Source organism: Callithrix jacchus, chromosome 15, assembly GCF_049354715.1.
Source record: "Callithrix jacchus isolate 240 chromosome 15, calJac240_pri, whole genome shotgun sequence".
NCBI classification, from domain to species: Eukaryota; Metazoa; Chordata; class Mammalia; order Primates; family Cebidae; genus Callithrix; species Callithrix jacchus.
The window spans coordinates 33,872,450-33,897,236 of record NC_133516.1 but is presented as its reverse complement, the minus strand read 5'-3'; the positions used below and the strand labels follow the sequence as shown (position 1 = coordinate 33,897,236).

Below are 24,787 nucleotides of genomic sequence, written 5' to 3'. Positions count from 1 at the left end.
GCATATAATAAAAAAATACAGATATTAAAGAATAGGGTCAGGCATGGTAGCTCACACCTGTAATCCCACTGCTTTGGGAGGCTGAGGCAAGAGGAACACTTGAGGCCAGGAGTTTGACACCAGTCTGGGAAATGCAGTACGATCCCCATTTTTACAAAAAATTAAAAAGTTATCTGCATGTGGTGGCACATGCCTGTAGTCCAGGCTATTCAGGAGGTTGAGATGGGAGGATCTCTTGAGCCCAGGCAAGGTTGTAGTGAGCTAGGGTGACATCACTGAACTCCAGCCTGAGGAATACAGCAAGACCCTGTCTAAAAATAAACAATCCAAAAAACAGAGAGTCCAGTAATGACACTAAAAAAAAAAAAAGCATCATCAACAACATGAAGCACAAAAAGCAACAATAACAAGCCCTGGGGATGTGAGGAAGGGATCTGATGTCCAGGGTTGCCAAGTTATTTAAAATGTCCAGTTTTCAACAAAAGATTATAAGATATAAAAAAAATAGCAAAGTACGGCCCATAGACAGGCAAAAGGAAGTAAATAAAAACTTTTCCTGAGGTAGCTCAAACATTGGACTTGCTTGGGAAAAACTTTAAACAAAGAACTGAAGGAAATCACACTTAAAGAACTAAAAGAAAGTATAAGAACAATGACTAACCAAATAGAGGACATCAACAAAAAAGGTAGAAATTACTTAAAGTACACCAAATATAAATCCTAGAGTTGAAAAATACAATAACTGAAATGAAAAATTCACTAAAGGGACTTAGCAGCAGATCTGAGCTAGCAGAAGAATTAGAATATTTAAAGCCAAGTAAACTGAGATTATCTCAAGTAGGAAGAACAAAAAGAAAAAAGAATAAAGACAAATGAACAGAGCCTCAGATACCCGTGGGACATCATTAAGGGTATAAACATACGCACAGTGGTAGTGCCAGAAGGAAAAGAGAAAGAGAAATGGGAAGAAATAATGGCCAAAAACGTTCCACATTTGATGAAAAAATCTACACAGCCAAGAAGCTCAAAAAACTCTAAATGGGATAAAATCAAAGAGATTCACATACAGCCACATTAGAATCAAACTGTCAAAAGCCAAAAAATAAAGAGAATCTTGAAAGCAACAATATAAAAACAACAAATAACCCTCAATAATATTAACAGGTGTCACCATCAGATATAGTGGAGGCCAGAAGGCAGATAGAAAAAATATGCAAAGTCTGAAATGAAAGCCCATCAACAAAGAATCCAGCAAACCTACCATTCAAAATGAAAGAAACTGCGAAGCACAGTGGCTAATGCCTCTAATAGTAGCACTGTGAGAGGCTGAGGCAGGAGGTCAGCTTGAGCCCAGGAGCTTGACACTGGCCTGAGCAACACAGCAAGACCCCATCTTTACAACAAATAAATTAAAAACAAACAAACAAACAAACAAACAAACAAACTAGCTGGTCTGGTGGTGTGCACATGTGTCCCAGTTACTTGGGAGGCTGAGGTGGGAGAATCACTTGACCCTGGGAAGACTAAAGTGGCAGTGAGTTATGATTATGCCACAGCACCCTAGCCTGTGTGACAGAGCAAGACCCTGTGTCCAAAAAAAAAAAAAAAAAAAAAATCAAGACATTCTAGGGTAAAAACTGAGAGAATTTTCTACTTGTAGACCTGCCCTATAACAAACACACACAAAAAATGAGGGAATTAAAATGGCGTACTAAATACATTTAACACAAAAGAAGGCAGTAATGAAGGAAAAGAGGAACAAAGGTGACATAAGACCTATCTATATAAAGCACACAGCAAAACGGCAGGTGCAAAACCTACCAATAACCTTTATCGGCAATTACAGTACACATAAATGAACTAAACACTCCAACTAAAAGGTTTGGGAAAAATTAATTTTAAATGTGATCCAACTATGTCTACAAGGTACACACTTTAGATTCAAAGGCACACATACGTTGAAAGTAAAAGAATGGAAAAATATATACCATGAAAATAGTACCCAAACAAGAACTGGTATGGCTATACTAACATCAGACAACATAGACATTAAGACAAAAATTTTTGTTACAGATACAAAAGGGCTTTTTATACTGATAAAGGGGTCAATCTGTCAGGAAGATGTAATTTTTTTGTAGTCTTTTTTATTGCATTTTAGGTTTTGGGGTACATGTGAAGAACATGCAAGATAGTTGCATAGGTACACAAGTTGCAGTGTGATTTGCTGCCTTCCTCCCCTTCACCTATATCTGGCATTTCTCCCCATGCTATCTTTCCCCAACTACCCCACCCTCCACTGTCCCTCCCCTATTCCCCCCAACAGACCCAAGTGTGTAGTGCTCCCCTCCCTGTGTCCATGTGTTCTCATTGTTCAACACCCGCCTATGAGTGAGAACATGCAGTATTTCATTTTCTGTTCTTGTGTCAGTTTGCTGAGAATGATGGTCTCCAGGTTCATCCATGTCCCTACAAAGGACATGAACACATTGTTTTTGATTGCTGCATAATATTCCATGGTGTATATGTGCCACATTTTCCCTGTCCAGTCTATCATTGATGGGCATTTGGGTTGGTTCCAAATCTTTGCTATTGTAAACTGTGCTGCAATGAACATTCGTTGCATGTGTCCTTATAGCAGAACGATTTATTGTCCTTTGGATATATACCCAGTAATGGGATTGCTGGGTCAAATGGAATTTCTATTTCTAGGTCCTTGAGGAATCGCCACACTGTCTTCCACAATGGTTGAACTAATTTATACTCCCACCAGCAGTGTAAAAGTGTTCCTATTTCTCCACATCCTCTCCAGCATCTGTTGTCTCCAGATTTTTTAATGATCGGCATTCTAACTGGCGTGAGATGGTATCTCAATGAGGTTTTGATTTGCATCTCTCTGATGACCAGTGATGATGAGTATTTTTTCATGTTTGTTGGCCTCATGTATGTCTTCTTTTGTAGAGTGTCTGTTCATATCCTTTACCCACTTTTGAATGGGCTTGTTTGTTTTTTTCTTGTAAATCTGTTTGAGTTCTTTGTAAATTCTGGATATCAGCCCTTTGTCAGATGGGTAAACTGCAAACATTTTTTCCCATTCTGTTGGTTGCCGATTCACTCTAATGACTGTTTCTTTTGCTGTGCAGAAGCTGTGGAGTTTCATTAGGTCCCATTTGTCTATTTTGGCTTTTGTTGCCAAAGCTTTTGGTGTTTTGGTCATGAAGTCCTTGCCTACTCCTATGTCCTGAATGGTTTTGCCTAGATTTTCTTCTAGGGTGTTTATGGTGTTAGGTCTTATGTTTAAGTCTTTAATCTATCTGGAGTTAATTTTAGTGTCAGATGTCAGGAAGGAGTCCAGTTTCTGCTTTCTGCACATAGCTAGTCAGTTTTCCCAACACCATTTATTAAACAGGGAATTCTTTCCCCATTGCTTATTTTTGTCAGGTTTATCAAAGATCGTATGGTTGTAGATATTTTGTGTTGCCTCTGAGGCCTCTGTTCTGTTCCATTCGTCTATATCTCTGTTTTGGTGCCAGTACCATGCTGTTTTGATTACTGTAGCCTTGTAGTATAGTTTGAAGTCCAGTAGTGTGATACCTCCCAGAAAGACATAATTGTAAACACATATGCAACCTAAAAACACAGCCTCAAAATATATAACGCAAAAATTGACAGAATGGAAAGCAAAAGTAGACAATTCAGCAATAGTTGGGGATTTTGATATACCACTAACAGCCAAACAACTAGACAGAAGATCAGCAAAGAAATAAAAAACTTGAGCAATATTATGAACTATCTAGCTCTAACAGACATCTATAGAATACTCCATCTAACAACAGTAGAATACACAGGTTTTCCTCAAATGCACACAGAAGGAAAAATACGTGCATTCTCTTCTCTAGGATAGATCATATGTTAGGCCATAAAGAAAGTCCCAATACATTTAAAAGAAATAAAATCAGAGGGGTGAAGATGGCCAATGAAAAAGAACTGCAGTCAGGGGCTCCCACCAAGAAGAACCAAAACTGTGAGTGAAACTGCAGCAGCAACCAAGGCATCCAGGTTCTCTCACTGGACTGACTAGGCAGTTGGCATGACCCATGGAAGGTGAGGAAAAGCAGGGTGGTGCAATGGCCCACCTGGGAGCCACATGGGGTTAGAGGGCCCCCACCCCCAGTCAAGGGAGGTGGTGAAGGATCATGCTACCCTGCCTGGGAAACCATGTTTTTTCCACAGATCTGTGCAACCCATAGATCAGGAGATTCAACTCAAGAGCCCACACCAACAGGGCCTTGGATCCCAAGCACAGAGCTGTGCAGATTCTCAGTGGCCACTCAGCTGGAGGCTGCCTAAAACTACTAAGTTCCTAGGAAGAGGGGCAGCCATCATCACTGTGTTTGCCTGCTGCCTAAGAAAACTGAGCTCCCTGGGAGAGGGGTGGCAGCTATCACTGAAACTGTCTGCTGTCTAAGACAATTGAGCTCCTGAGGGAGGGGAGGCCACCATCACTATGGCTGCCTGCTGCCTAAGAGGTCTGAGCTCCCCAGGGGAGGGGTGGCAGGCATCACTATGGCAGCCTGCTGCCTAAGATTACTAGCTCCCTAGGGGAGGGGTGGCAGCCATCACTGTGGCTCCAGTCTGTTGTCTCCCCCTGCTGGTGTTGAGGAGACTGGATGGTTTAGACCCAAACTGCCACACTGGCTGTGGCAGATTGTGGCCAGACTGCCACTTTAGGCTGGACCCTGAACCATTCCTCTTCCCTACCTGGGGCCTCCCTGCAGGTATTTCAGCAACTCCAGCCAGGGTTTTAGGGACAGAACTTTGATCTCCCTGGGACTGAGGGCAGCCATAATCTCCAGGGACTGGCAGACCTAGTCTTTCCCCTGCTTGCTCTGAGGAATCCAGGCAGCCCAGACAAGTGGGATTCTCCGCAGCACAGCACACTCCCTCTGCCAAGGGGCAGCCCGAGTGCTTCATTAAGTGGGTCCCAGATCCTGTGTCCCCTGACTGGGTGAGACACTCAAACAGGGGATGCCAGACACCTTATACAGGAACATTCCCACTGGCATCAGGTCAGTGGTCCTTGGGGACAGAGGAGGAAGGAGCAGGCACCCATCTTTGCTGTAATGCAGCCTCCTCAGGTGACACCTCCAGGTGTGGGAGGAACCCAGGTGAATAGGATCTGGAGTGAACCCCTAGCAAACCACAGCAGCCCTACAGAAGAGGGGCCTGATTGTTAAAAGAAAAACAAACAGAAAACAACAACAACAGCATCAACAAAAAAGTCCCCACAAAAACCCCATCCAAATGTCAGCAGCCTCAAAGATTGAAGCTAGACGGACTCATGAAGATGAGAAAGAATCAGTGAAAAAACACTGAAAACTCAAAAAGGCATAGTGCCTCTTCTCTAAATGATTGCCACAACTCTCCAGCAATGGCAAAGAACTGGGCAGAGGCTGAGATGAATGAACAGAAGTAGGCTTCAGAAGGTGGGTAATAACTAACTTCACTGGGCTAAAAGAGCATGTTCCATCTCAGTGCAAAGAAGCAAAGAACCATGATAAAACATTACAAGAGCTGTTACCAGAATAACCAGTTTTAGAGAGGAATATAAATTACCTCACGGAGCTGAAAAACACAACATGAGAACTTCGCAATGCAACCACAAGTACCAATAACTGCATAGACCAAGCAGAGAAAAGAATTTCAGAGCTTGAAGACTATCTTTCTGAAATAAGGCAGACAAGATCAGAGAAAAAAAAATGAAAAGGAACAAACAAAACCTATGAGAACTATGAGAATGTGTAAAAAGACCAAACCTATGACTTATGACTGATTGGGATACCTGAAAGAGACAGGGAGAACAGAGCCAAGTTGGAAAGCATACTTCAGGGTATCATTCAGGAACTTCCCCAACCTAACAAGACAGGCCATCATTCAAATTCAGGAAATCCGGAGAACCCCAGTAAGATGCTCCATGAGAAGATCAACCCCAAGACACATATTCATCAGATTCTCCAAGGTCAAAATGAAGGAAAAAATGTTAAGGGCAGCCATAGGGAAAGGCCAGGTCACCTACAAAGGGAAGCCCATCAGACTAACAGCAGACTTCTCAGCAGAAACCCTATAAGCCAGAACAGATTGGGGACCAATACTCAACATTCTTTTTTTTTTTAATGTTTTATTGGATTTTAGGTTTTGGGGTACATGGGCAGAGCATGCAAGACAGTTGCGTAGAAACACACATGGCAGTGCGCTTTTCTTTCCTTTTCCCCTTCACCCACATTTGGCACTTCTCCCCAGGCTATCCCTCCCCACCTCCCCCTCCCACTGGCCCTCCCCTTTTCCCCCCAATAGACCCCAGTGTTTAGTACTCCCCTTTTCCCCCCAATAGACCCCAGTGTTTAGTACTCCCCTTTCTGTGTCCATGTGTTCTCATTTTTCATCACCTGCCTATGAGTGAGAATATGCGGTGTTTCATTTTCTGTTCTTGTGTCAGTTTGCTGAGGATGACGTTCTCCGGATTCATCCATGTCCCTACAAATGACACAAACTCATCATTTCTGATTGCTGCATAATATTCCATGGTGTATATGTGCCACATTTTTCCAATCCAGTCTATTATCAATGGGCATTTTGGTTGATTCCAGGTCTTTGCTATTGTAAACAGTGCTGCAATGAACATTCGTGTACATGTGTCCTTATACTAGAACAATTTATAGTCTTTTGGATATATACCCAGTAATGGGATTGCTGGGTCAAATGGAATTTCTATTTCTAAGGCCTTGAGGAATCGCCACACTGTCTTCCACAATGGTTGAACTAATTTACACTCCCACCAACAGTGTAAAAGTGTTCCTTTTTCTCCACAGCCTCTCCAGCATCTGTTGTCTCCAGATTTTTTAATGATCGCCATTCTAACTGGCGTGAGATGGTATCTCAATGTGGTTTTGATTTGCATCTCTCTGATGATCAGTGACGATGAGCATTTTTTCATATGATTGTTGGCCTCATATATGTCTTCTTTCGTAAAGTGTCTGTTCATATCCTTTGCCCACTTTTGAATGGGCTTGTTTGTTTTTTTCCTGTAAATCCGTTTGAGTTCTTTGTCAATTCTGGATATCAGCCCTTTGTCAGATGGGTAAACTGCAAAAATTTTTTCCCATTCTGTTGGTTGCCGATCAACTCTAGTGACTGTTTCTTTTGCCGTGCAGAAGCTGTGGAGTTTCATTAGGTCCCATTTGTCTATTTTGGCTTTTGTTGCCAATGCTTTTGGTGTTTTGTTCATGAAGTCCTTGCCTACTCCTATGTCCTGGATAGTTTTGTCTAGATTTCCTTCTAGGGTTTTTATCGTGCCAGGTCTTATGTTTAATTCTTTAATCCATCTGGAGTTAATTTTAGTGTAAGGTGTCAGGAAGGGGTCCAGTTTCTGCTTTCTGCACATGGCTAGCCAGTTTTCCCAACACCATTTGTTAAACAGGGAATCCTTTCCCCCTTGCTTGTTTTTGTCAGGTTTATCAAAGATTGTATAGTTGTAGATATGTTGTGTTGCCTTTGATGCCTCTGTTTTGTTCCATTGGTCTATATCTCTGTTTTGGTACCAGTACCATGCTGTTTTGATTACTGTAGCCTTGTAGTATAGTTTGAAATCCGGTAGTGTGATGCCCCCCGCTGTGTTCTTTTTGCTTAGAAATGACTTGGCTATGCGGGCTCTCTTTTGGTTCCATATGAAGTTCATGGTGGTTTTTTCCAGTTCTGTGAAGAAAGTCGATGGTAGCTTGATGGGGATAGTGTTGATTCTGTAAATTACTTTGGGCAGTATGGCCATTTTCACAATGTTAATTCTTCCTAACCATGAACATGGAATGTTTCTCCATCTGCTTGTGTCCTCTCTGATTTCGTTGAGCAGTGGTTTGTAGTTCTCCTTGAATAGGTCCCTTACGTTCCTTGTGAGTTGTATTCCAAGGTATTTTATTCTTTTTGTAGCAATTGTGAATGGCAGTTCGTTCTTGATTTGGCTCTCTTTAAGTCTGTTATTGGTGTAGACGAATGCTTGTGATTTTTGCACATTGATTTTATATCCTGAGACTTTGCTGAAGTTGCTTATCAGTTTCAGGAGTTTTTGGGCTGAGGTGATGGGGTCTTCTAGGTATACTATCATGTCGTCTGCAAATAGAGACAATTTGGCTTCCACCTTTCCTATTTGAATACCCTTTATTTCTTTTTCTTGCCTGATTGCTCTGGCTAGAACTTCCAGAACTATATTGAATAGGAGTGGTGAAAGAGGGCATCCTTGTCTAGTGCCAGATTTCAAAGGGAATGCTTCCAGTTTTTGCCCATTCAGTATGATATTGGCTGTTGGTTTGTCATAAATAGCTTTTATTACTTTGAGATACGTTCCATCGATACCGAGTTTATTGAGGGTTTTTAGCATAAAGGGCTGTTGAATTTTGTCAAATGCCTTCTCTGCGTCAATTGAGATAATCATGTGGTTTTTGTTTTTGGTTCTGTTTATGTGATGAATTATGTTTATAGACTTGCGTATGTTGAACCAGCCTTGCATCCCCGGGATGAATCCTACTTGATCATGGTGAATAAGTTTTTTGATTTGCTGTTGCATTCGGCTTGCCAATATTTTATGGAAGATTTTTGCATCTATGTTCATCATGGATATTGGCCTGAAGTTTTCTTTTCTTGTTGGGTCTCTGCCGGGTTTTGGTATCAGAATGATGTTGGTCTCGTAAAATGATTTGGGAAGTATTCCTTCTTTTTGGATTGTTTGAAATAGTTTTAGAAGGAATGGTACCAGCTCCTCTTTGTGTGTCTGGTAGAATTCGGCTGTGAACCCGTCTGGACCTGGGCTTTTTTTGTGTGGTAGGCTCTTAATTGCTGTCTCGACTTCTGACCTTGTTATTGGTCTATTCATAGTTTCAGCTTCCTCCTGGTTTAGGTTTGGGAGGACACAGGAGTCCAGGAATTTATCCATTTCTTCCAGGTTTACTAGTTTATGTGCATAGAGTTGTTTGTAATATTCTCTGATGATGGTTTGAATTTCTGTGGAATCTGTGGTGATTTCCCCTTTATCATTTTTTATTGCATCTATTTGGTTGTTCTCTCTTTTCTTTTTAATCAATCTGGCTAGTGGTCTGTCTATTTAGTTGATCTTTTCAAAACACCAGCTCTTGGATTTATTGATTTTTTGAAGGGTTTTTCGTGTCTCAATCTCCTTCAGTTCAGCTCTGATCTTAGTTATTTCTTGTCTTCTGCTGGGTTTTGAGTTTTTTTGATCTTGCTCCTCTAGCTCTTTCAATTTTGATGATAGGGTGTCAATTTTGGATCTCTCCATTCTCCTCATATGGGCACTTATTGCTATATACTTTCCTCTAGAGACTGCTTTAAATGTGTCCCAGAGATTCTGGCATGTTGTGTCTTCGTTCTCATTGGTTTCGAAGAACTTCTTTATTTCTGACTTCATTTCATTGTTTACCCAGTCAACATTCAAGAGCCAGTTCTTCAGTTTCCATGAAGTTGTGCGGTTCTGGGTTGGTTTCTGTATTCTGAGTTCTAACTTGATTGCACTATGGTCTGAGAGGCTGTTTGTTATGATTTCAGTTGTTTTGCATTTGTTGAGCAGTGCTTTACTTCCAATTATGTGGTCAATTTTTGAGTAGGTGTAATGTGGTGCTGAGAAGAATGTATATTCTGTGGATTTGGGGTGGAGAGTTCTGTAAATGTCTATCAGGTTTGCTTGCTCTAGGTCTGAGTTCAAGCCCTGGATATCCTTGTTGATTTTCTGTCTGGTTGATCTGTCTAATATTGACAGTGGAGTGTTAAAGTCTCCCACTATTATTGTGTGGGAGTCTAAGTCTCTTTGTAAGTCATTAAGAACTTGCCTTATGTATCTGGGTGCTCCTGCATTGGGTCCATATATGTTTAGGATCGTTAGCTCTTCTTGTTTTATCGATCCTTTTACCATTATGTAATGGCCTTCTTTGTCTCTTTTGATCTTTGTTGCTTTAAAGTCTATTTTATCAGAGATGAGAATTGCAACTCCTGCTTTTTTTTGCTTTCCATTAGCTTGGTAAATCTTCCTCCATCCCTTTATTTTGAGCCTTTGTGTATCCTTGCATGTGAGATGGGTTTCCTGGATACAGCACACTGATGGGTTTTGGATTTTTATCCAATTTGCCAGTCTGTGTCTTTTGATTGGTGCATTTAGTCCATTTACATTTAGGGTTAATATTGTTATGTGTGAATTTGATACTGCCATTTTGATGCTAAGTGGCTGTTTTGCCTGTTAGTTGTTGTAGATTCTTCATTATGTTGATGCTCTTTAGCATTTAGTGTGATTTTGGAATGGCTGGTACTGGTTGTTCCTTTCTGTGTGTAGTGCCTCTTTTAGGAGCTCTTGTAAAGCAGGCCTGGTGGTGACAAAATCTCTGAGTACTTGCTTGTTCGCAAAGGATTTTATTTTTCCTTCACTTCTGAAGCTCAGTTTGGCTGGATATGAAATTCTGGGTTGAAAGTTCTTTTCTTTAAGAATGTTGAATATTGGCCCCCACTCTCTTCTGGCTTGTAGTGTTTCTGCCGCGAGATCTGCTGTGAGTCTGATGGGCTTCCCTTTGTGGGTAACTCGACCTTTCTCTCTGGCTGCCCTTAGTATTTTCTCCTTTATTTCAACCTTGTTGAATCTGACAATTATGTGCCTTGGGGTTGCTCTTCTTGCAGAATATCTTTGTGGTGTTCTCTGTATTTCCTGCATTTGAGTGTTGGCCTGTCTTGCTAGGTGGGGGAAGTTTTCCTGGATGATGTCCCGAAGAGTATTTTTCAGCTTGGATTCATTCTCTTCGTCCCCTTCTGGTACACCTATCAAACGTAGGTTAGGTCTTTTCACATAGTCCCACATTTCTTGGAGACTTTGTTCATTCCTTTTTGCGCTTTTTTCTCTAATCTTGGTTTCTCGTTTTATTTCATTGAGTTGGTCTTCGACTTCAGATATTCTTTCTTCTGCTTGGTCAATTCGGCTATTGAAACTTGTGCATGCTTCACAAAGTTCTCGTATTGTGTTTTTCAGCTCCTTTAATTCATTCATATTCCTAAGTTATCCATTCTTGTTATCATTTCCTCATATCTTTTTTTAAGTTCCTTAGTTTGTTTGCATTGATTTAATACATGTTCTTTTAGCTCACAAAAGTTTCTCATTATCCACCTTCTGAAGTCTAATTCCGTCATTTCGTCACAGTCATTCTCCGTCCAGCTTTGTTCCCTTGCTGGTGAGGAGTTTTGGTCCTTTCTAGGAGGCGAGGTGTTCTGGTTTCGGGTGTTTTCCTCCTTTTTTCGCTGGTTTCTTCCCATCTTTGTGGGTTTATCCACTTGTCATCTGCGTAGTTGCTGACTTTTCGATTGGGTCTCTGAGTGGACACCCAGATTGTTGATGATGAAGTATTTCTGTTACTTGGTTTTCCTTCTACCAGCCTAGCCCCTTCGCTGTATGACTGCTGAGGTCCACTCCAGGCCCTGCTTGTCTGGGGTGCACCTCTAGCAGCTGTGGCACAGTGAGGGATGCTACCCGTTTCTTTTTCTGCTATCTTTGTCCCAGGATGATGCCTGCCAAATGTCAGTCTTTTGGATATAGAGGGGTCAGGGAGCTGCTTGAGGAGACAGTCTGTTCTTTTTAGGAGCTCAATTTCTGAGCTGTGAGCTCTGTTGTTCATTCAGGGCTGTTAGGCTGCTATGTTTGATTCTGCTGCAACAGAGCTCATTAAAAAAACCCTTTTTTTCTCAAATGCTCTGTGTTGGGGGGTTTGGGCTTTATTTTTCAATGTCCGTTGAGGTGTCCTGCCCAGCTAGGAGGCAGACTAGCCACTGTTTGCCTGCCGAGTCTCCGCCCTGCTGTTGTGTGATTAGCCCTGTTCCTGCAGGCTCTGCTGTGGTCTCCGCCACGCCCTGCGGCGGAGTCTCTTCCTTGTAGCGTGTTGCCTCGGCAACGGCAGGCTGCGTCAGCAGAGGGCGTGTATCTCAGTAGGGACGGGTTGCCTCGGCAACGGGAGGCTGCGTCCGCAGTGGGCGTGTATCTCAGTAGGGATGGGTTGCCTCGGCAATGCCTGGCTGCGTCAGCAGTGGGCGTGTATCTCAATTGGGGCGGGTTGCCTCGGTAGTGGTGGACTCAACATTCTTAAAGAAAAGAATTTCCAGCCTACAGTTTCATATCTGGCCAAACTAAGCTTCATAAGTGAAGAAGTAAAATCCTTTTCAGACAACCCAATGAGGAGGGAATTTGTCACTGCCAGACCTGCCTTGCAAGAACTCCTGAAGGAAGCATTAAATATGGGAAGGAAAAACCATTACTAGCCAGTTCAAAAACACACTGAAGTATAAACGCCAAAGACACTATGAAGCAACTACATCAAGTTTGAAAAATAGTCAACTAGCATTATGATAACAGAATCAAATTTATACATAACAATATTAACCTTAAATGTGAATAGGCTAAATGCCTCAATTAAAAGACACAGAATGGCAAACTGTACAAAAAGTCAAGACCCATCAGTGTGCTGTATTCAAGAGACCCATCTCACATGCAAAGACACACATAGGCTCAAAATAAAGGGATGGAAGAAAATTTAACAAGCAAACGGAAAACAGAAAAAAAGCCAGGGTTACAATCCTAGTTTCTGACAAAACAGACTTTAAACCAACAAAAATAAAAAAGACAAAGGTCATTTCATAGGGATCAATTCAACAAGAAAAGCTAACTATCCTAAATATATATGTACCCAATACAGAAGCACCCAGATTCATAAAACAACTTCTTAAAGACCTATAAAGAGACTTAAGACTACCACATAATAGTGGGGGACTTTAACACTCCACTGTCAATATTAGACAGATCATTGAGACAGAAAATTAACAAGGATATTCAGGATTTGAACTCAGCTCTGGATCAACTAGACCTGATAGATATCTACAGAACTCTTCACCCAAAAATAAAAGAATATACATTCTTCTCAGCACCACATGCCACTTACTCTAAAGTCAATCACACAACTGGAAGTAAAACACTTCTCAGTGAATGCAAAAGAACTGAAATCATAACAAGCAGGATCTCAGACCACAGTGCAATCAAATTAGAACTCAAAATGAAGAAACTCACTCAGAACGACACAACTACAGGGAAATTGAACAACCTGCTCTTGAATGATTCCTGGGTAAATAATGAAATTAAGGCAGAAATCAAGAAGTTATCTGAAACCAATAGGAACAAAGAGATAATGTACCAGATTCTCTGGGATGCAGCTAAAAAAGTGTTAAGAGGGAAATTTATAGCACTAAATGCCCACATCAAAAAGCTAGCAATATCTCAAATAAATCTTTCTAATGTCACAACTAAAAGAGCTAGAGAACCAAGAGCAAACAAACCCAAAAGTTAGCAGTAGACAAAAAATCACCAAGATGAGAGCAGAACTGAAGGAGACAGAGACATGAAAAACCATTCAAAAAAAAAAAAATCACTGAATCCAGGAGCTGGTTTTTAAAAAAATTAATAAAATAGACTGCTAGCTAGATTAATAAAGAAGAAAGAGAGAAGAATCAAATAGGCACAACAAAAATGATAAAGGGGATACCACCACTGACCCTATAGGAACACAAACAACCATCAGAGAATACTATAAACACCTATATGCACATAAACTAGAAAATCTAGAAAAAATAAATAAATTCCTGGACATGTATAGCCTCCCAGGAAGAAGTTGAATCCCTGAACAGACAAATAACAAGTTCTGAAATTGAGGCAGTAATAAATAGCCTACCAAACAAAAAAAGCCCAGGACCAGACAAATTCACAGCTGAATTCTACCAGAGGTACAAAGAGGAGCTGGTACCATTTCTTCTGAAATTATTCCAAACAATTGAAAAGGAGGGACTTCTCCCTAACTCATTTTATTAGGTTAGTATCATCCTGTTACCAAAACCTGGCAGATATACCACAATAAAAAAGAAAACTTCAGGCCATTATCCCTGATGAACATTGGTGTAAAAATCCCCAATAAAACACCAGCAAACCAAATCCAGCAGCACATCAAATAGCTCATCCACCATGATGAAGTGGGCTTCACCCTTGGGATGCAAGGCTGGTTCAACATACGCAAATTAATAAATGTAATTCATTTACTGATGAACAGAACTAAACATAAACAGAATTAAAGACAAACACTTGATTATCTCAGTAGATACAGAAAGGCCTTTGATAAAATTCAATATCCCTTTATGTTAAAAACTCTCAATAAACTAGGTATTGATGGAACATATTTCAATATAATAAGAGCCATTTATGACAAACCCACAGCCAATATCATACTGAATGGGCAAAAGCTAGAAGCATTTCCCTTGAAAATTGGCACAAGACAAGGATACCCTCTCTCACCACCCCTATTCAACACAGTATTGGAAGTTCTGGTCAGGGAAATCAGGCAAGAGAAAGAAATAAAGAGTATTCAAATAGGAAGTGAGGAAGTCAAACTGTTTCTGTTTGCAGATGACATGATCCTATATCTAGAATATCCCATCATCTCAGCCCAAAAGTTGATTGAGCTGATAAGCAACTTCAGCAAAGTCTCAGGATACAAAATAAATGTGCAAAAATCACAAGCATTCTTTTTTTTTTTTGAGATGGAGTCTCGGGTTGTAGTACAATGGCACGGTCTTGGCTCACTGCATCTTCTGCCTCCTGGGTTCAAGCAATTCTCCTGCCTCAGCCTCCCACGTAGCTGGGATTACAGGTGCACACCACCACACCTGGCTAATTTTTTGTATTTTTAGTAGAGACAGGGTTTCACAAGAGAGGGCACCCTTGTCTTGTGCTGGTTTTCAAAGAGCCAGACTAGTCTCAAATTTCTGACCTCGTGATCTGCCTGCCTCAGCCTCCCAAAGTGCTGAGATCACAGGCGTGAGCCACCACGCCCGGCCCCTTACACCTTATATAAAAATTAACTGGGCTGGGTGCGGTGGCTCAAGCCTTTAATTCCAGCACTTTGGGAGGCCGAGGCGGGTGGATCACGAGGTCAACAGATTGAGACCATCCTGGTCAACATGATGAAACCCTGTCTCTACTAAAAATACAAAAACTTAGCTGGGCATGGTGGCACATGCCTGTAATCCCAGCTACTCAGGAGGCTGAGGCAGGAGAATTGCCTGAACCCAGGAGGTGGAGGTTGCGGTGAGCCGAGATCACGCCATTGCACTCCAGCCTGGATAACAAGAGCGAAACTCCATCTCAAAAAAAAAAAAAAAAAATTAACTGAAGATGGTTTAAAGACTTAAAGGTCAAACCCAAAACTATAATAACCCTAGAAGAAAATCTAGGCAATACTACTCAGGACATAGGCACTGGCAAAGACTTCATGATAAAAACATCAAAAGCAATTTCAAAAAAAGCAAAAATAGACAAATGGGATCTAATTAAACTAAAGAGCTTATGCACAGCAAAAGAAATTAGATCGGAATAAACAGACAACCTACAGAATGGGAGAAAAGTTTTACAATCTATCCACCTGACAAAGATCTAATATCCAGAATCTACAAATAACTTAAACAAATTTATAAGAAAAAAACAACCACATTAAAAAGTAGGCAAAGGATATGAACAGATACTTTTCAAAAGAAGACATTTAAGCAGCCAATAAACATATGAAAAAAGCTCAACATCACTGCATTAGTGAAATGCAAATCAAAACCACAATGATAAAACATCTCACACCAGTCAGAATGTCAATTATTAAAAGGCAAGAAACAACAGATGCTGGTGAGGCTGTGGAAAAATGGGAACACTTTTACACTATTGGTGGGAATGTAAATTAGTTCAATCATGTGGAAGATAGTGTGGCAATTCCTCAAAGACCTAGAAGCAGAAATACCATTTGGTCCAGCAATCCCATTACTGGATATATGCCCAAAGGAATACAAATCATTCTATTACAAAGATACATGCCTGTGTATGTTCACTGCAGCACTACTCACAATAGCAAACACATGAAATCAACCCAAATGTCCATCGATGTTAGACTGGATAAAGAAAATGGGGTACATATACACCATGTAATACTATGGAGCCATAAAAAGGAATAAAATCATGTCCTTTGTGGGGACATGGATAGAGCAGGAAGCCATTATTCTCAGCAAACTAACACAGGAACAGAAAACCAAATACTGTATGCTCTCACTTATAAGTGGGAGCTGAACAATGAGATCACATGGACACAGGAAGGAAAACAACACAGACTGGGTCTTGTTGGGGAGTGAGGTGAGGGGAGGGAGAGCATTAGGAAAAATAGCTAATGCATGCTAGGCTTAATGCCTAGGTGATGAGGTGATAGGTGCAGGAAACCACCATGGCACACATTTACATATGTAACAAACCTGCACATCCTGCACATAACCCTATAACTTAAAATCAAAATTGAAATTTAAAAAATTGATTCTTTGAAAAGATCAACAAGATAGACAAACTTTTAGTTACATTGACCAAGAAAGAAAAAGAGAACTCACATTAATAAAATTAGGAACAAAAGAAGTGACATAATTACCGATGTTATAAAATCAGAAAGGATTACATGGTTCTACTATGAACAAATGCATGCCAACAAATTATAGAACCTAGATGAAATTGACAAATTCTTAGGAAGTTACAAGCTACCAAAGTTCATTCATGCAGAAAATCTGAGTATACCTATTCACAAGCGAAAGATCAAATAATTAAAAAGCTTTTCACAAAGAAAATTCTAGGACAAGATGGTTTCACTACTAAATTCTATGAAATGTTTAAAGAATTAATTCCAATATTTGTCTTCTTCATTGTATCTACTTTTTATGTTTTTGAGATGGGGTCTCACTCTGTTGCCCAGGCTGCAGTGCAGTGGCACAATCATAGCTCACTGCTGCATTGGCTCCTGAACCCAAGGGATCCTCCTGCCTCAGTCTCCTGAATGAAGAAAGTCTCAATAAATTTAGCTGGGACTAAGCTGGGGCCACAGGCATGCACCACTACACTCACCTAATTACATTTTTTTTTTTTTTGGTAAAGATAGAATCTTGTTCTATTGTCCAGGCTTGTCCCAACTCCTGACTTAATGCCTCCTGACTTAACCTCCCAAAGTGCTAGGATTACAGGCATGAGCCACGATGCCTGGCCTATTAAATCTCCTGTCAGTGTGAAGTGCTATCTTGTGGATTTAATTTGCTCCACATTATTACTCTAATGAGTAATAATGTGGAGTATCTTTTCTCGTGCTTATTGGCTATGTGTCTGTCAAATCCTTTGACCATTTTTAAATTGGGTTTTCTATCTTTGAGTGGTAGGTGTATTTTTGAATATATTCTAGACCACAAGTCATTTACTAGATGTATGACTTGCAAATATTTCCTCCCATTCTGTGGGTTATCTTTCACTTTTTTGATGGCATCCTTTGAGGCAAAAACATTTTTAACTTCGATGAAGTCTAACTTACCTATTTTTTTCTTTTGTTGTTAGCACTTTGGTTTCATATCTATGAAATCTCTGCTTAATGTGACAAGATACACTACTATGTTTTCCTCCAAGAGTTTCATAGTTTTAGCTCTTACATTTAGGTCTTAAATCCATTCCAAGTTAATTCTGTATATAGTATAAGGTAGAGATGCAAATTCATTCTTTCATGTGTAGATTTTTTTTTTTTCTGAGACAGAGTCTTGCTCTATCCTTCAGGTTGGAGTGCAGTAGTGCAATCTTGGCTCACTCTAACCTTTGCCTCCTGAGTTCAAGCGATTCTCATGCCTCAGCCTCCTGAGTAGCTGGTATTATAGGTGCCTGTCACAATGCCTGGCTAATTTTTGTATTTTTAGTAGAGATGGGGTTTCCCCATGTTGACCAGGCTGGTCTTGAACTCTTGACCTCAGGTGATCTGCCCACCTCGGCCTCCCAAAGTGCTGGGATTACAGGCAAGAGCCACTGTGCCCAGCCGGAAGTTTTAAATTATTAACTTGATGTCACTATTTGTGATAAGTCTTTTTAAGATGGATATAATCAGAAACATTAAATTGTACACTTTTAAAAGTATAAATTTTATGGTATGATAATTATATCTCAATAATGCTGTCATAAAAAAAGAAAACACATACAAAGCTTCATATTCAGTGTGGCAGACAGAATATGTTCCCTATCATGGCTTCTCCTCAAATTGTCTAAAATAATAGTCAAGAAAGAGAAATGCACAGACCCACACAGACAGAGAAAACAGGAGGGGAGAAGACAGTAAGCAAATGCAGTCAACAAATACTGAAAACTTAAAAAAAAAGGAGAAATTGTGGTAATTGACTTAAGAGACCTGGGAACACCAATAGCCAAGGGCCTTTGGGAATGAGAACAATAAGAAGCCAGGCACACAAATTGAAGCACCACTAGTCACTTCCCATAATCTAAGGTGTGAGGGCTAAGAATAGGAAGCTTAAAGTCTAATATCCCCTCTGCCAACTCATGTCACTAGCTAATAAGCCTCTGCTTACCCTGCCAGAGTACTGAGGGCTACTGTCTGGAGGAGTTGATCACTGAGGATCTGTCCTCAAGGATACATTAACAGCTGAGGGCTGAGGTGCCAAAATGAAAAAAAGCATTTAGAGAAAGTTTACCTGAAGAACTGAAGACTCACAGTCTCTTTTTGCTATTTGGTTCCTAAAATATTGGCAGGTTACTCCATTTCCAGGAGGTGTGAAAGACTCCTCTCTGGGGAATGTACAAGTCCAATTCCTCCAGATATAGGAATCAGGGAACGCTCTGATCAAAAGGCCAGATCCTCTTTGGCCATCTACAAGGAAGCCTGCTAGAGAAAGCCCTGCCTATACATAGAATTTGTAATCAGCACAAAAGAACTTCATTTTTAGATACACACTGTCATCTAGGAGTCTCTACAGGAAAGTCTGTAGGAGGAGAGTCTCCAACACAAAAGACAGATACTGAAATAAATAAAAGCAGTAGGGGAGAAAATCTCCAGGAAAAAAAGTGACCTGACATCTGACAGATTTGCCCATAAGGCAAGCTGGAAGAAGAGGGATATTAGAAAGAAGATAGCAAGAGTGGGAAATGCTTGCCAATATGAAGACCAAAACATAAGGAAATTAAAAAAAGAGGCAATTTTTACAAAAACAGTAAGTTGTATAACAAGCTTGTCTAACTCATGGCCCATGGGCTGCATGCAGCCCAGTATGGCTTTGAATGCAGCCCAACACAAATTTGTAAACTTTCTCAAAACATTATTTGTATGTGTGCGTGTTTGTGTATTTTTTTTTTTAGCCCATCAGATATTGTTAGTGTATTTAATGTGTGACCCAAGACAATTCTTCCAATGTGGCCTAGGGAAGTCAAAAGACTGGACATTACTGTTCTACAAGAAAAATATAATCCCAGGACAGTCTTGGCTCACAAGAGTTCTTATTTAGCTGTAATAAAGAAAAGATAACAAATGTAAACAAAAATATGTGAAAACAACATTGAGAGGATGGAAGGAAGGATGTGTGTGTCAGAGAGGATTGATTCTGGAGAATCGTCCTTATTTTCCATAGAAAGAGGAAAATAGATAATAACTAACAACAGCTAAAAAATAGAAGAAGCTTCCTGAAGAATAGCAAATAAATTGAAAATGGCTGCCTTTGCGGAGTAGGGACTGGATCTGAGTCAGGCTGAGTCAGATAAAACATTGAATTTAAAAGAAAAATTACTCCTAGGCTCAATCGGTCCTCTCACTTCAGCCTCAAGACTATCTAGGACTACAGTTTTATATTATGAATTTAGTAGTATGCTTTGGCTTTTTAAATTATGTATAGCAACCTGTGAAAAAAATAAGCCCCTCAGTGCTCCAGACCCAGTGTTTGGCAGCAAATGAGCAGTGTATACCCTTGCTTTCTAAAGGTATCTTCCACAAATATATTTACATGAAAAAGTTGTCATCATCATTATTATTAAAGGTATTAAAACAGCAAATCCTAATTTGCAGGTAGAAAATATAAGGGTAACTGCCAATTTCCTAAGAAAGGAAGGAGTCCTGGTTTTCTGACAACCAGTGTGGGTCAGAGTAGCCTCTAATAGAGGCACATGATCACAGGGTCGCTAATAGTCAAGAAAAACTTGTCTGTTACCAGGGTCCAGCTATGTCAGGACACTGCTGGCTTTCAGCTTCTGGAGGCCAATACTTAGCTGTAAAGTAGGACTGGTGAATCCTACACTAGTAGTCACTTGCACTCATCTCCCTGACAGGGAAAAGCTCTTGGGGAGTGTTGGCTGCATACTTACTCTCCCAGATGAAAGGTGTTCTACTGCCTACCTTGAGTTCATCTTTGCTCTGGAAGTTGTCCAGGAGGTGTTGGAAATGCGTGTCACACATCTGGCGGAGCAGTGAGAGAAGGCAGGACACATACTCACCCTAGGAAACAACCCAAAAAAACACTTAGCATGGTCAATTGCAAGGGCTGTGTTCCCCCAATCCACATAGGGCAAGGAGAGAAGGGTGGGTCTGAGATGGCCCCAGTGATCATGGAAGAAAGATGACAAGTCCGGCCTTCAAAAGCTTTCTTTTCTGCTGAGGAAAGCCTGGAGGGAATGTGGGGAATAAGGCCTCTGCAGCATGGGGCTATTAAAAAACCTTAAACTATAATAAAATAATACAGCAAAGTGAGACAAATATTATCCCTTTTTTTTTCCTAGGTAAGTTTTGGCTAAATAGCTTTTTGTTGCAAAGGCACTGTACAGAAGTCTATAGAAGATACTTGGAACAGGGGAGAGCTTGACCTTCTCTGGATAGAATTTGTACTCTTCCCATTCTGCTGGGCTAGAGCAGCCCTTCTACAATGATTTCTTTGGAACTTCCTAGAATTTACACAGGGTTATTGGACTGGGGAAACAAAACACAGCAGATCAATATGCCTGTCTGAAAGGCAGAGGAGCTAAAACTGACCTTTTTGAGGGGACAAGCTATGGGCTTTAAGACAAGTGGAAATTAAAGGACAAGTATCAATGTTGACATGTCTTCAAGTTTCAACTGGGATTCATGGTATAAAATCCTGCTTTAAGGACTTCAAAAACTATCTTACAGCAACTTTGGCATGGGGCAGACAAGCATGGCCTCCTCTTAAATGCCTCCTTAAAAAGGAGGGGAGAACATTTACTTCAGTTGGGCAATGTTTATAAACTCATGAGAAAGTGACAACAGTTTTTAGTCTCTCAAACCCTTTCTAGGTTGTCTGAAATTATTGTTGCCCAGTCTAGAGTGCAATGGCATGATCTCAACTCACTGCAACCTATGCCTCCTACGTATAAGCAATTCTCCTGTCTCAGCCTCCAGAGTAGCTGGGATTATAGGCACCCACCACCAAGCCTGGCTAATTTTTTTTGTATTTTTAGTAGAGGGGGTTTTGCCATGTTGGCCAGGCTGGTCTCAAACTCCTGACCTCAGGTGATCTGCCAGCTTGACCTCCCAAAATGTTGGGATTACAGGTAAGAGCCACTGTGCCCACACTGAAATTATTAAAAATACATGCATGTAAAATATATATGTACATGAATCTCATTTTTATCTGAAAAATGGGCATGATAAGCTATAATTTGTCATGAGGGTCAGATGGGTTAATGTACATAAAGCATTTAAGAACACAGTCCATTATGTAAAAAGGTACTGAATAAATTGCAATTATCATCATCCTCATCATAATCTATATAAAATGAATCACTTCCTTAGTACTGCCAAATGAGCTAATACTGGACAAGTGCTTAAAGCAGGGTCTGGCAGACAGCAGGCACTGTGTAAATGTTGGTTAGAAGGCTGGGTTACCAGGAAACGCCAGGGATTTCCTGGTAAATACATATATATTTAAAGAAAAGGAATAAAGAATGGCTTCCATAGGCAGAGCGGCCCAGATGTTTTTTACTTACAGTGAGAATGCCTTCAACAGAGGCTCCTAAAGGAGCAGACACTCTTTCCAAGCCCAGTGCTCCAGAACACATAGGCCTGTTCCCTGAGTGCTCCCTGCTTTTCCTAGCACACTGTAGCTTGGCTTGCTCCCACAGAGGGTTTTCTTCAGAGAGATCACTGTAATCTCCCATCTGCCAATGGAAAGATTCTGTGAAAACTGTTTATCATGTCCTCACCTCAGGGCTGTGAAGTCTACTCTGGGTACAGGAGCTGGGAGGGCATGAGAGGTCCAAGGCATTGTCTCTCTAACCCTCCTGAGAAGCCTTTCCAGTTTGTTTTTCTTCTAATTAGATCACAGAAAAATCATTATTCAGTAATGCCGGTGAAATTTACCTCATCGCACTTTCCCAAATGCTAAAAATTTAGATCCAAAAAAAATTTAGATACAAACACAATGGGCAAAAACAGCTAATCTGTAGATAGAAGCCAATTCTAAGAAAATTATTCTGCTCTGTGCATCATTTAGGAGAACCTGTATCAGGGGGTTCCTAGAAGAAATAGTTTGTTTTTCACCTTCAACCTCTTACTACCTCTTTCATACATCCCTGCTTCATACCACAATATAGAGAATGACTTGGCTCAAAGTATGGAGGAAAATAGGACAAGAAACATTCCCTGGATCTGCCCTAAGGAAGACTCCTGGGAATATGAATCTAGAGCTTTCAGAGTGGAGAGGAGAGTCAGATTCAAGATGGGAAAAGGGAGCATGCTGACAACCATGCAGGAGGGGAGGCTGAGATGAAGGTGGTGGGATGGTAAGATGGAGGGGGAGTGCTGTGGAGAAGCCCCAGGTTAGAAAAGAAGGCAAGAAAACCTGGATGTTAGTTACTAACAGTGATCTCGGCTGTGCACTGCGGGCACCGCTGCCCTCTTACCGCCTCCTGAGCGTGCGATTTGCTCATGATGGTGAGCAGAGTCTGCAAGAGCACGTCCAGGAGGCTCTCCACCATCATCTCTACTTCCTCCATGACATCTGCCTCCTGGAGTGAGCAGCAAGAGAGCACACCATTAGCACCAGGCCAGGCTGATGTACAGCTGGCAGCACTTACTAGGTCAGCCACGGCAGCAGTAGTCTTCTGGATTCCCAACACCAAGCTCAGTCTCACCAACATGCAGTGTCAAGGAACCCAGGACAATGGCTTTCAGAGGAGGTGAGGCACAACTGCCACAGCTGCCCAGGCATGGTAGCTGGGGCCTTACCCTAACTCAACACCACCTGAAACTTTGAATCTTAAGCAGATACATTAATTTTGATATACAGGGCAGAAGCAAAGATCCTGAGTTAAATGTTTTCTTTGATTTCCTTAGACTTGTCAGGAGAAAGCACAACTCTGCTGACACTTTCGGAAATGATAAAGTTTGAGAAATGGTGATGAATTCACACAACAGGGTGTGGCAGTGGCACCTTCACTAGTACACAGCACTAATGCACATAGAAGTAGCTCATCTTTTTGAGTGCCCGGTTTTCTCCTCAGGGTTTTCTTATTGGGTGCCTTCAATTTTTGCCAGCCCTGACTGCTGCCTAGCTATGCCTGAGCCCATTTCTAGCAGCTCTCTTGCTTCTGTTACAGGGTCTATTTGAAGGACTCCAGCCTTTCTCTGGCTGCATCTTTCTCTGGCTATCTCACAAAAACAATGAACCATGTGTTCTCACTGAGGGCCATTTCCTAATTTTGGAAGAGCCTGTTAACCTATTATAGACCTCTCACATTCATCTCAAATTCTGTAGCATGATTTTAATTACCTCACAAAGAGATTCCTGTTGACCCTTGTCTAAGATCTTTACACTATCACTGGTCCTAATGTCTATCCTTTACCCATCCATCAGTCTGTCATTCACTAAACATTTACCATGTGCCAGTCACTGTTTGAGAACCTGAATATATAGAGGTGAACAAGAAAGATAGTATCTCTGCTCTCATTGGGCTTAAATTTCATCTTCCCTTTTCCCATCCATCAAATATAATTATACTCTGCCCCATTCCACATGAAGAATTTGAGCAGCTCTTGAGACCAAAGTCATCTTTCCTATCTGTCAAACTGATGATAACACTTATCAGTGATGTATCTTTGAGTGGTTACAAGCAATTAATGACACTGACTCTAGCCCCACAAACACAACCAAATCATCACCTCCAGGTTTTTACTGGTTCCATTCCTATTCCATTTCTCTTTCTTTTTTTGCTTCAATTTTTCTCCTTCCTTTAGCAATAAGCTGCCCACCCCCTCAAATATGGCCTTGGGCTACAAGTAGATCTTATGTGCTTGGTGTGGCTTCTCTGAGGCCTGGTGGGAAGAAGAGCTGCCAAGTCTTACCTGGAGCCAAGAGCAAATGTTAGGGCCATTATCACCATCACAGTCACTCTCTGCCAAGTTAGACCCCTGTCACCAGATGGTACTTTAAGTCTGAACATTAGAGTATCCTACTGACTCCCTGTCCCTGCTCAAACAAAATATATTCTTTTTTTTAGGTCCTCTCCCACTCCATGTGGATAGCCTATCCTTATATATTCTTATCACCTGACCACTGCCCTTCATTTTAAATGCATGTAAAGTTCTATTCTCTAGCAGCTTAATAACATGGTATAATTTAAAAATCCATTTTGTTCTACATTTCTTTCCTTACACTTTCCTATAGTTTCCAAATTTCCTGTAATATGCCTTTCTTCTATTGTCAAAAGTACATGATACAAGTATCATTAAAATAAATTCCTACCCTCACCCATGACTGATTCATGTCTTTCCTTCTCTCTTTCCCTGCCTCAATTCATCCCCTCCCACCACTGATCTCTTTTAAAAAG

At 40.9% G+C, this 24,787-nt stretch overlaps 1 protein-coding gene across 37 annotated transcripts in view; it reads right to left on the bottom strand.

Annotated features, from left to right (window-relative positions):
- The window catches only part of DOCK3 (dedicator of cytokinesis 3), a 718,052-nt gene that overhangs the window by 64,066 nt on the left and 629,199 nt on the right, over nt 1-24,787 (bottom strand). For 23 of the 37 annotated variants that reach the window (XM_035275648.3, XM_035275652.3, XM_035275649.3 and 20 more), the window contains 2 exons: nt 22,820-22,966; nt 20,343-20,441 (listed from right to left, as the gene is read on the bottom strand). In XM_035275648.3, coding sequence (XP_035131539.2) covers nt 20,343-20,441; nt 22,820-22,966 — 246 coding nt within the window. The remainder of the gene's footprint in view (nt 1-20,342; nt 20,442-22,819; nt 22,967-24,787) is intronic. The other 14 variants (XM_035275651.3, XM_078351008.1, XM_078351010.1 and 11 more) reach the window with 2 other exon arrangements.